We start from the raw sequence: 12,559 nt of genomic DNA, 5'->3' as shown, positions 1-12,559 counted from the left end.
AAGAGTTGCAGGACACCGGCTCTCCAGGACCAGGATTGCCCACCTCTGGCTTAAGGGATGTTGACAAGTTTCTTTAATCTTGAGAGCATCTGACATCTCTGCCTTTGTGAACCCTGACCACTTTTTTCAGTATCCAAGATGGTGAGGATGGAGTGTGCCATTCTGAGTTACTTTTCTGCTAAGTTTAAAACTCACCAGATGAACTATTCCACCATTGAGAAAGAAACTCTTGGCTTTACAATACTTTGTAAAGTCAAGAGCTTTACAACACCTCTTGTAAAGGTGTTGTAAAGCCATTTACTGATGTCACTGACTGATGTCAGTGATGACAGTGTTTACATCATTTTTTTTGTCTCAGATGTATAACCAATGCTGATGCGTTGGTCATTGATGGTACAGAGGATTAAGCTCATAATTAAGCACAAGAAGGGTTCAGAGAAAGTTGTGGAAGATGCCTTAACCCCCATGTACAGTTGATTCTACTTTGTTAGACGGTGGTGTGCATTTTCCTTCTCAAACAGGGTTTGGATTTAATGGGAGGGAGGCAATGCTGCATGTAGCAAAGCAATAGAATGCAAGTTACTTAAAAATCATTTAGTGGATTTTTGTTTTAAATCCTGTCACAGTTGGAGAGAATCTGATAACAAATTAGAAACTTCTAGGTGCTTTGCATCCAGAAGTGGGAAAACCTGCAAAATCGACAGTGTATTAAATACTTGTCTCCCCACTCTATATGATACTGCTTAGTCATAATGACCCACCCCCATTCACACAGACTGGTAACCAATTTCAAGTTATTTCTCTTGCTCAATAGACATGTGGACAAGAACTCAGAAATGGAACAAACAGCCTTCTTATTGGCAGATGTTTGCTTTACTGACAGGCATCAAGTCATCAATAAATTGGTGCTGTATAATACTCACTTTGAAACAGGCCAGGGCAAAAAAACTCACAAAGCTGCTGAACAGCAAAATCTAATCTATGCTTTGACAAATGCAAATATAAAACATGTACATTCTGAAGAGTCATTCATTTACAACAATGTGGTCTTCTTAGTTATCAGATATTAATGCACTCAAAAAAGATAAAGAAAAACAGGGACTTTGCATGAGTGCTCAGCATTCTCCTTTAACAGCTGATGCTACTAGGACACCAGTGAACACACAGTCCTGTCTACTACAACAAGTTACGTGTGGACAGCAGCGGAACCCCTGCAGAATCTCCCAGTCCCAGTATCAGTTGTTTCACACCGGGCTAGTTGTGGTAGCCATCGTCCTTGTCTGCTCGGGTCATGTTTAATAAAGGCTCCAGGCCTGCAGATGGCGATGGTGGGGGGGAAGTGATGACATGTTAAGGTCGCCAGGGCCCAGCTGCTTTCCACACGCACACATTCAGTCCAACTTCTCCTTCTGAACCAGCTTGGGAGCGTCCACAAAGTCCCGTCCATTAAACAGGATCAGGCCACCTGTCAGAACACTGGCTGTTCCCCAGAACAAAACATAGGCCAAAGTCTCAGTCCACGTGTCACCTGAAACACACGACAAGTCAATAAGTTCTGCACCTACTGTATACTTACTGAAGACTCTACACATTTATATGGGATACAACTTCAATAAACCATTTAAACTCATAATTTGGTTTTGATGACCTTCAGCTTTCAAATACTTGATCACATCATGGACCCTGCCTATAACTGTGCGTTCATTTATATAGCTCATTTTCAGCAGCAAGGCAGTTCAAAGTGCTTGAGTAGACCCTCTGCCCTAGTCTGGCTGATGTCAGAAGTTCTCCATGCCATTCCAAATCAATTACTGCTAGTGTTAGTTCACCAAAATGTTTCTTACCAGCCATTAACAGACAGATGATGCACATAGAGAAAGCTACAACCATGACGATAGGCAGCTGGAAAAGAAACAGACAAGAATCCCAATTAGTACAACAACACAACTCTGTTTGTATTCTTGATGTTTCCTTACAGTTAAAAACTTCCAGTCTTTGGGGTCTTGCAGTGGAGTGATCCAGTCTGCTTCATCCACAGCATAGTTCCCCAGGAACAAGTCAATGGAGTCCTGGTTGAAAACACAAACAGAGGTGGCTTCTTCCCTGAGAGGATTTAGGACAGTGTTTCTTCACCCTGGTCCTCACCCCTCCCCCCCTGTCCTGCATGTTTTAGGTGTTTCCCTTCTGCCACACCTGAATTGTATCTCTGGGTGATTAACAGGCTTCTGCAGGACTTGATGGTCATGCAATCATTTGAATCAGCTGTTCTGGAACAGAGACACATCTAAAACATGCAGAGCAGGGGGGCGGTGAGGACCAGGGTGGAGAAACACTGATTTAGGATGTCCAAGTCAGCCTGACATTATATGACAAACTGTGGCCAGGAAAGCAATTCTAGGGTTTTATTCTCCTTTATCTAAACTTTTTATACATTTTCAAATTGGAGAAAATACTAAAAGCCAGTGTAACCATGGTACAAGCAGAAATGTAATGAACTAAAGGGGAAAAAAAAAAGAAGCAAGGAGAAAAATCATAAAATAAATATTTTAATGCTCCTTGAACATAGCTGAAAAGGTATTATTATGCAAACCCTGGGTAGTATTATTTCCAGTTGAATGGAAGCTGGATGTCAACAAGTAGATGAGTGGGCAGAGCCCAGCAGGAGCTGCCCCAAGTCATTAAGGCTCAAGTTCGCCTCTCCGTTGGGATAAATCCAAACATTTCTTTGTACCAATGAATTACTGCAGGAGGCTGTCAAGAATATTCAGTTCTGCAGAATACATTTATGACTTAATAGTTTATTAATCAGCTGAAGTTTCTTAACCTTTATGCCTTTATCTGGAGAGGATGTCTCTTTACTCATATCCAGAGTTTGGATATAGAAGGAATTCTCAAAAACAATGAACATATTTTCCAGTGTTTATCTCTCATTTGGCCCACGATGGTGCTACAAGGCTTATTCTACCCATCAGTGAGATTGGCAGATTCATCCATCCTTTGTGTGTGGTTTTATTTGTTTTAATACTTTGGTCAGGTTATGGCTCAGCAAGCACCCAGCTTTAGGCTTTATGTCAAACCCAAATATGCAAATTGTGAGTCACACCAGCAGAAAGAGAGACGGGTGGATAGAAATAGGTGTTTCATTATCAAAGTCCTAATCATGTTAAATTCCAATCATTTGGACAATTGTACAATTCACACATCTGCAACACAGCAATGATTCCAGTTCAGTCAAAGCTTTGATGAGGTTTTAACACACAAATCCTAATACAGTGATGACCTCAATATAACGCAGTTCACCTTTCGCGGTCTCGCTGCTTCGTGGATCTTTTTTTTGTGCAGTTTTCTTTACAGTGCATTGTGTACTGCGTCCTGATTGGCTAAACAGTCTCTGCAGTTCTTCTCTACCTGTGTGCTAATAATGTTACGGTATTTAAATATAACTAATACAGCTTGGCCATTCAGGAGATGAAAACTGAAAACATTGAATGCCTGCTGGAAAAAACTGGCCAGAATCAGCGCAAAACCCAACTGGAGGATTGTTTGATGAGATCCATCGCTCTGCTGTGACTCTCACAGGGCAGCTTGGAGAAGACGCTTTAATGACACGACTCCACATCACATTAAGGCCCGATTGATGCACAAGCACATCCACTGATTTGACAACAGGTTTTGTTCTTTGGTTTCAATGAAGAGTATTTAATTATGCTGTGTAATAATCTTAAAAAATAAAGGTAACCATTTCACAGATTTCACTCATGACGGGTTATTTTCAGAATGCAACACCCGCGAAAAACGAGGGATCACTGTATTGCCTTCAAGCAGAGGACTGACTAAACTCACCTGCCTGTAGCCATCTGAAAAGTTGTTCTTGTAATATCTGATTGCAGAGTTCCAGCCATCCATCACAGCACCCCACACAGTCCTCTTCCCTGTCCTGAAACACACAGAACACCACTGAAACATTTTTATGAAACAGTATCAACATCAAATAAATCCTATGAAGCTATTTGCAGATATTCTTTGAGTCATAAGAGTGGTGACGTATGGAGCCTCTGAGTGTAGTTAGTTGTACCAGGTCTGCTGGTGATTGTCCACCGTCGACAGTCAGCAGACAGAATGCTGCAAGTCACTGACTAGAAATGTTTTAAACTACGGTACTTTGAATAATTAACTGAGCAACTGAACCGCTTGATAACTAGGATAAACTGGAATGTATGTGTGACTAAATTAAAATGATTTTTTGTAGAGTGCTTTGAATTGATACTTGTTGTGAAATGGTGCTGAATGAACTGAATTGAACGTGAATATGAAGAGGCAAAGGGTGTGTTCACTCTGCAGGCTGAAGTGACTCGGTTCCGATTTTTTTTAACGTAATGTGACCTGTATCCAATCTTTTCATGACATCCTGAACAGCACAGGTCTGATTCTTTTTCGAATGTGACCCATATCCGACACATCCGATTCAAATGCGACCTAACGTCCAGGTCGCATTCATCCGAACTGAACGTTGCTCAACAAATCTCACTATTCTGCGTCCTGATATGAGGGAAGAAAAACAACAACCATGACGGACTATGAGGATTAAGTTGTTAATATGTTGCTCCAGCCGGACAACAACTTCAAATATGTAAGCTAAGCTCCACCGTTAGCCTCCATGTTTACTTCCTCAAACACTGAGCACTTCTTCTTTTTATGGCAGTTGGCAGAACACTGAGAACGCTGACGCTATTGCGCCCTCTACTGCGCATGCGGGACACTTTCAGGTCGTTTGCCCGTTCACACTGCAGAACACAAACAGGTCGCATTTACTGGCAGTGTGAACGGCCCCGGCAAAAAAATCGGAATTGGGTCACTTCAGGCTGCAGTGTGAACACACCCAAAGAGGCAAACTGATCCTTGGTCAAAAGTTCGCATAAAGGTAGTGTAGTTAGTTTAGTCATTAAAACTGACCTAGTTTTTACCTGAGACTTGTACAGAGAAGAATGAAGACAGATCAGCTGGCTGTTAGATGGTGAAAACACTGACCTGGTGAAGTCTGTTTTTAAGGCACCAGTTCCAGCATACTGCTTGGCACATGCATCAGCATTGTCTGCCCACGCTGCAAAGAAATAAAATAAATTAAGAACATAAAGTGATAAACACTAATGTTATAAAGGCCTCCATTTTAACTGTGAAGTTTTATCAAATTTAAAGTCTAGACAAGAGTACAGAGGCCAAGGAGTCAGAGGGAAGTGAACACATTGAGGTCCCTGTTCACCAGGTCCCAGTCACCAACCAGAAGAACAGTGATCATTGGAACCAGAACTGAACAATATGCAACATTTGTCATTATAATATTAATATGTGAAGATTTGCAATCTCATTTGACTACTTGGATATAATACCTGGTAGGGAATAGTAATTCCCTACCAGGTATTATACCTGGTAGGTATTATACCGGTATGCATTCAAACTGGTATTGAGAATCGGTATTGCTATATTGAGCATTTGCATTGTAATGTCAGGGTTTTCTATGATTGTCCAGAGCTGCTTGAAAGCTACCAGATTGTTCAACTGGAAGAGTTGGTGCTGTGTAACAGGCAGCCGAACAGTGTGGTGCCAGACACCGAGGGGCCCCTCAGATATCCTGTAAACTACATTCCTTGGATGTTTGGAACTGTACCAGCAACACAAAAGGCTTAACTGTCATTATTAAGAGATGATGTTGTTATAATAATGCTTGAATGGAACTGAGGGTATAGTGAACCTACTTTTATGTGGGGAAATGCTCACCATTCTTATAAATCTTCTCAAAATCAGTCTGATCTTCGATCTTCTGTCCCAGGTGGAGAAGTCCCATTTTCTGCAAAGACACACCCATAAATATCAACAGCTGGTAGAACCAAGAACACACAGTAAAAGTTTGAATTTATGGTTCAGACATTTCTTGTGTTTCCAGGATTCAACTTTCTGTGAAACTAACTATTCCTTTATTCAGTCTCTGTAGTTCTTAGGCCAATAATGATGTCTCATCGTTTTACTTACTGCTGATTATCACTCCTTTAGGCTGGTCATCACCTAGTTTTGCTTACATTTTTTCCTATTCAGGACATTTAACATTGAATATTGCTTTATGTCTGTGACTGGCAGAATGATCATCACTTCAATGATATTAGAAGCATGTTTGTTGATGGTCAAACCAAACAGTACTTGACCAGCAATGCTGTAGTTTTACAGACCTCCTTCAGCATATGAACATTTCAGGAGAAACACATGCACTGAATTCCACGACTGAACTTAAACCTTTCATTAACAGTATAAACTGAGAAACAAGTAGAAGTTTCAAAACTTGCCAACCAAAGAAGCACATGAAAGTACATGCAACAGCAACATTAGCTTGTGAACAACAGTGAAAAAGGAGCAATACAGCAAATAATTAAGACGGGGTAAAAATTGGGGTTTGTTCCTTGTTTATGACTTAAAACCTACAACCACCAAGAAGTAGGAGGACAGAGAGAGGAGACATTTCCAGAAACGACTCTTAACAAGAAATTAGCCTCAGAGAAAACAGCTGAACCAGAGAAGTAAAGAACAGTCAAACTCCAGGAGAGTTCCAAAAAGTCAGAGGCCATAGTGTTGGTCACTTATTAAAAAAAAATTAACAGTGTTAAAATGAATGTAAACTGTGACAGCCCCACTAAAAAATATTATAGTTGTGATGCAACCTCTCTAAGACATACTCCTCCCCTAGCAGTGGTAGGACAGGACAGTGTTTCTCCACCCTGGTCCTCACCGCCCCCCTGCTCTGCATGTTTTAGATGTGCCTCTGTTCCAGAACAGCTGATTCAAATGATTGCATGACCATCAAGTCCTGCAGAAGCCTGTTAATCACCCAGAGATACAATTCAGGTGTGGCAGAAGGGAAACACCTAAAACATGCAGGACAGGGGGGGAGGGGTGAGGACCAGGGTGGAGAAACACTGATATAGAATAAAGACAGACTATGCCCAAATAATCTAGTCCAAGTCATTTTTATTGCCATCACCTCAAAACAAAGGCATTGTTTTCAAGCTCAGAATGGCAGCTAATGAAACTTAACATCCACCATCATTGTTCAGCATACTGAGGAAGAACATGGACACTGAACAAATAAGCAGCTGTCATCATCATTTGATATGCTTTGATATATTGAGTACTTTATGTATCATCCACAATTAGTTTGACTTTATGTTTACTTTTGGATGGTGTCACCATGCTTGTTCTATTGCCAGTTTGCAAAACTGACTGAAATAGGAAACCCCATTTTAGGCTAGTTTGTACCCTAAACTGGATACATTTTATGTTAGCAGGGTGTATCTGCCCTGATAGCTTCATTTTTTACAAGAAAAAAAGAAAGATTCATACATGTATTAAATGTTTATAACACAATAAATACACTACTTTTTTCTGTTAAAATAAACTGATATCTCAGTATTAGGGTCTGATATTAAAATAATAAAAGGCTACTTAGAAACGAGACCGATCGCCACCTCAAGAAGATTACGACATATAGCAACTGTAGGTCCTCATAGTTGATATCATTGATTTCATCAGCCTTTTTAGTAACACTGTCTGCTGGTGGGAGCATGTGTGACATGCACATGCTCCCACCAGCAGACAGAGCGTGCAGAAAGAGTTTCAAAAACCTACAAATAAGACAAAAATATCAGTATTTCTTCCATGCCACGGTCTTAGCATGACGTTCAGGAGGAGCGATGATACTTGCTCTCCTGCAAGTATCCTCACAAGTAACCATTATTTCTGTTATTAAAAGGAAGCAGGGGTGCACCGATTGCAGTTTTCTGGCCGATCACCAATATTTAAAAAGCTTGACTGATTTTGGCCTACAACAATTTGTTTCTGTACCAAATATGGCAACTTTTTTTTAAGACTACAAGTTCTAGAATTTTTTTTTTAACAATTTTAACTGTAAAACATTAATTTCCTTAAATTTCTGTGTTGACATGGTGCATGCGAGGAGATACCTGCAGCTGTGACTGTAGGGCGCGTCGGGCTAGCAGACTCTGGATGACATTGGTACGGTCCAGACAGTCCATGCAGTTGCTCCGAAATGTACCCTCTTGGTTCATCAGTACCTTCCCTTCAGCGTCCACAAGGAAATATCTGAAACCATATGTAGTGCACACCATGATGTTTGATGAACAGCAACCCCTTATCTACATAATGGATAAGCCTAAAGCCAAAAAAAAACACTGACCCAAATTCATCCTGTATTTCAGAAACACTGTCCAGTAAGATCTGAAGGCGATGCCACCTCATCCGACTACATTCCTTGTGAAAGTCAAATGCTATGTACCTGCAGAGAAACAATCTGCTACACAAAAACTCCAACAAAATTCTATAAGAAGCACAAAGACCAATGCATTATAAATGTACAGGCAGAGCTGAATCATGTGAAGACTAAGGGGGTAAACTTGGAAGTGATCTTACTTGATCATACCATTACCCGAGCTGGTTACCATCTTGTCAAATGCTAGCTCCAAAGGCTTTTCAGAACCTTTTTGGTTGATCTGTGGAAGAATAATCAAATTTGTGATTAAAACAGCCTGTTCCTAATTCAGTCAATATGTGCCTTGTCTCAGTAGAATCACCCCTAACATGGTGGAGAAATTTGAGTATCCCAGGTGGAGTCTCCCATCCCAGATTGGACTCAAAGGAGGGGTCAGACAAGACCGATTCAAACATTATGATTGGAGTTGGACAGCATAAAACTTCAAGGAAGTTTGGGGGCAATGTAGTGCGGTGGGGGTTCACTGCATAGTACCTTGGGTTCATCAAGCCTTGGTTCCTTGGGCTGAGTCCATTTGGAAAACAAACTATGACAAACTGGGAGGAGGAATGCCTAGTTCAGGTGCTTTGGGAGTCAAGTGGCAAGTGAGGACGGAGACACAAGTATCCAAACAATTCTGTCTCTAGGGATATGGAATGCTACCTCACTAGCCTTCACCAAGCTTTAGACATGCCACTGGCACCAGGTAGTTATAGTTATAGTAAAACTTACCTCCACACAGAACCTGGGCACCGGAACTTTGCTCCTGGTGAGGGGCTGTCTTGGGAGAGCAACATTGGGCAGGAGTGGGAATACTCACAAGGCCCTGGCTGAGGATCTTTGTTTAAAAATTTGCTCCAGTGAGTGAGAGTCAACCCTTGCTGCTTCAAGTCATAACAGATTGTTGTCTGTGCTTATGCACTGAACAAGCAACTCATAGTAACTGGCATTGTTCTGGAAAAGAATACCATAGGGATAACCTTGTGGTTCTGGAGGACCTCATGTGACTAATCAGTCAATCAAACTTTATTTTTTACAGCACCTTTCAGTAACAAGGCATTTCAAAGTGCTATACATTATAAAAATATTGACACAAGGGAGAAGCTCACTGGTGGTGGACTGGATAAGAATCAGTGGCATGTCTAAAGCTTGGTGAAGATCAGAGTGGAATCACTGCTCCTCTACAACTAAAAGAGCTTGGTAAGGTGATTTGGGAATGGGATTGGGACAGTTCCTGGGAGGCTTTCCAAGCACAGCCATGTGAGAGGAGACCCCAGGGCAGACCCCCAACTCACTGAAGGATGTTTGGTTGTTGAATGAACAAAGGAAGGAATTAGAGATGGAAATTCATTTACCCAGTGAAATCACTATCTAGCTGTCTGTAAACTTTACAATTTATAGGACAGAATTATAACTTATAATAAAACCATGTTTGCTCACCAAGTTCAAAATGACTTGTTTTCCATACAGAACAACCTGGGAATCAAAGTGCCTCTGGAATCCATCTAACTACAACAAAAATCAAAAAGAAAAAGTACATAATACATTAAAAGTAAAAAAAAATGTCATGATTTATGTAAAATAAGAGTGAAAACTGACATGGTTAACCACTTTGCTGATCTGTGGCTTTGGCTTGTACTTCAGATTGGGCCTCTGTGACCAATAGAAAGGGATGGAGCCTCTGGTCTAGGAAAAACGAAACATATTGCATAGGAACAAAATTAATATGCTTACACACATTCGCTCTTCCATCAGAACAAATGAACTGGGTTTAAAGTTTAAAAAGCTTGCACTGGTTTTGCAATCCATTTTTAAATGTGATATCTATGGAGTGAAAATAGTCTCAAAATATCTGTGCGTGTGTAAAAAGATTTGTGTGTGTGTAAAAATATCTGTGCGTGTGTAATACTGGATTTGTAAACCTTAAAAATAAAATAAACCTTCTCCTACGCCTATACATTTTGAAAAATTACACACAAATCACCTGGTACGCACACACAAAACTGCATTTACACACAGATCCGGTTACAATTGCACAACTATTTTTGAGACTCATTTCACGCTTCCGGGAGCTCCCAGATTTGTGTGTAGATGGTGCGTTTACATGCTAGTAAAAGCTGGGACATCTGAGTTTTGCTCTGAGTCTAGTGTTTTTATCCTCTGACGTTTCTCACTGTGCTTGTGCCGAAGTGGCAAATAGTGGAAGTGGAAAACGGAATATATCAGCACTTCCTTTTAATATCCTAAAATTATTTATAGACATATTGTGCATTTTTGAGCGGTACAGGAGACTAAGTGATCTGAAAAAGTACCACTGGGTGGCAGAATGGTTCGCTGGCCGGAAAAATAGCCAGGAAAACCCAGAAGAGACGGAGCGTCCCGGTGGTCTGTCCTCTGAAGTAAGTAGGAACTAAACCTGCCCTCCGATTATAATGAGACATGGAGTAATTATAAATGATTTCAGGTTACGTTTGATATGTCTGGTATTTTGATACTCTGCGCTCCTCATGTTTCTGTTAGCGGGAGCTAAAGTTTATGTCAGCTATGCTACTTTAGCTGTTGGGAGCTAAGCGTGGATTTTTACTGTCACACAGTTTGATAGTCTGTCTTCAGTCTTAACTTTAACCCAGGTTGATCAAGTTTTATGATGCCGAAGTCGGCAAGCATCTTCAGGAGATTATGGCAGTTATAGATGTTGGTCATCATCACTGAAAGCGTATTTTGTTGCTTCAGCAGTAATGAAGGTAGATTTGGACCTGTAGGAACATCATCTGCTGCTAGACTTTATTCACCATAACAAACTGAAAGGTACTTCATTTATTTGACTTTTCAACATACTTAAGGATTTGATCTAATGTTCACACATAGGCCTGTCAGAATAATCAATAAATCAATTAATCAGATGATAAATTAAAACAAACTCAATCATTTCCATTGGCATGATTTATTGNTGTTGCCTTTTTTTCCCTCTTTTTTTGTTCCCCCTTTTTTTTTTTTTTTTTTTTTTTTTTTTTTTTTTTTTTACTGCAGTGAGCCTCGATGTAGCCATACTCCGTCAGGTATGGGATTATTTTTATGCCAAATTAGATTCGTCGTGTTGATGCATTTTGACGTGCTTCACTCCACATGCTTCAATTTTCCGCCGCAACACGCAAACTTCCCCATTCACTCAGGGCGTTATAGTTCCACACAACATCGCTTAGGATTTGTTGCTGCGCGTTTGCGCAATGTGAAGGAAAGAGGAGACCAGCTGCACAGGCAGGCTGCGAAATGAGATGCAGGTGATCGGTTTGTGTGATCGGCAACAAGAGACCGTGATCGGCGATCACCGATCATACACTTTTTCACGGAAATCGGCCGATTATGATCGGTGGCCGATCGATTGGCACACCTCTACTTTTTACCCATTTTTCTTTTATCTATTTTTCATTTAACATTTGTTTGAAAAAATTTTTAATTTTCCCATTTTCCAATTTCCCTTATTCATTTAGTATTTCCTTATTTTCTTATCACATTCTATTTTCCCTTCAAAACTTGGAGAAAGGGGGGAAAGAATAATTGCAAATTAGGGAGGCACGTAATTAGGCTACAACTTCCCCAATTGGTTGGCGAGTGTCAACACTGCACTTTGCTTCAAGAAAGATGGCGACCTACTAACGGGTTATCAATAAGCTGAAGCTCATTAACTTCATTAGAAAATAGTGTTATTACTCCTGACTTTATTTTTCGTGTGGCCGCTCAGACAGAACGTGTTTAAGCTGGCGACTCTCATGGACTCAGAGCTTCACCGTCGGGAGTTTTTATAGTTTGGACAAAGCGGACGATGAAGTTGACTTAGGATTGAAGGTTGGGGACACCTTTGTAGCTACCAGCTGTGATCCAACTATAAGGAGCAGACTTTTCTGTACATCATAAGCATCGGTGAAAGTAGGCAGGTACGGTCGGGTACTGCATACCCCTAAAAGATGCTACGCAGTACCTGCAAGAGAGGGGAGCGGCTGTCTGCTGTAAAAAAAAATCAATGGGTGCATGTGCAACCATGAGTGCACCCACTAATCAGTCATATCTGATTAGTTTTTCAAGAAAGGTCTAAAACACGACTTAATCGGTTAATAAATAGGTTTTTTGTTTTTTTCCCCCCGCCCATTTCATATTGTTTCTGAACTGTTCGTGCTTTGTTAGAGCAGGGCTGCAATAATATGTTGATCGCGGAAGGTTTTGAGTCGATCTCGGCCATAGATGACAAAC

The 12,559-nt window shown here is 40.7% G+C and overlaps 1 protein-coding gene across 1 annotated transcript; it reads right to left on the bottom strand.

Moving 5' to 3' along the window:
* Window positions 1–853: 853 nt before the first annotated feature.
* On the bottom strand, window positions 854–12,265 carry LOC106941990 (phosphatidylinositide phosphatase SAC1-A-like). The gene is made up of 13 exons (XM_015025152.1): window positions 12,251–12,265; window positions 9,911–9,997; window positions 9,752–9,820; window positions 9,044–9,088; window positions 8,473–8,552; window positions 8,240–8,338; window positions 8,007–8,145; window positions 5,776–5,845; window positions 5,029–5,101; window positions 3,844–3,937; window positions 1,977–2,069; window positions 1,845–1,902; window positions 854–1,528 (listed from the first exon to the last, which is right to left on the bottom strand). The coding sequence occupies exons 1-13, from the start codon at window positions 12,263–12,265 to the stop codon at window positions 1,392–1,394; spliced, it is 1,059 nt and encodes a 352-aa protein (XP_014880638.1). The 3' UTR covers window positions 854–1,391.
* Between the last annotated feature and the right edge of the window lie 294 nt (window positions 12,266–12,559).

Source organism: Poecilia latipinna, unplaced genomic scaffold (genome assembly GCF_001443285.1).
Source record: "Poecilia latipinna isolate Pla-1442-1.1 unplaced genomic scaffold, P_latipinna-1.0 Scaffold3974, whole genome shotgun sequence".
NCBI lineage: Eukaryota > Metazoa > Chordata > Actinopteri > Cyprinodontiformes > Poeciliidae > Poecilia > Poecilia latipinna.
Note: the sequence above shows the minus strand (reverse complement) of the source record. Positions and strands in the feature narration are given on the sequence as shown.

Coding starts and splice junctions, on each gene's coding strand:
- LOC106941990 (XM_015025152.1), bottom strand. Junction 8,339..8,472: donor TCGGGTAATGGTATGATCAA/GTAAGATCACTT, acceptor GTTTCTCTGCAG/GTACATAGCATTTGACTTTC. Junction 5,846..8,006: donor CCCTACAGTCACAGCTGCAG/GTATCTCCTCGC, acceptor GTGTCTTTGCAG/AAAATGGGACTTCTCCACCT.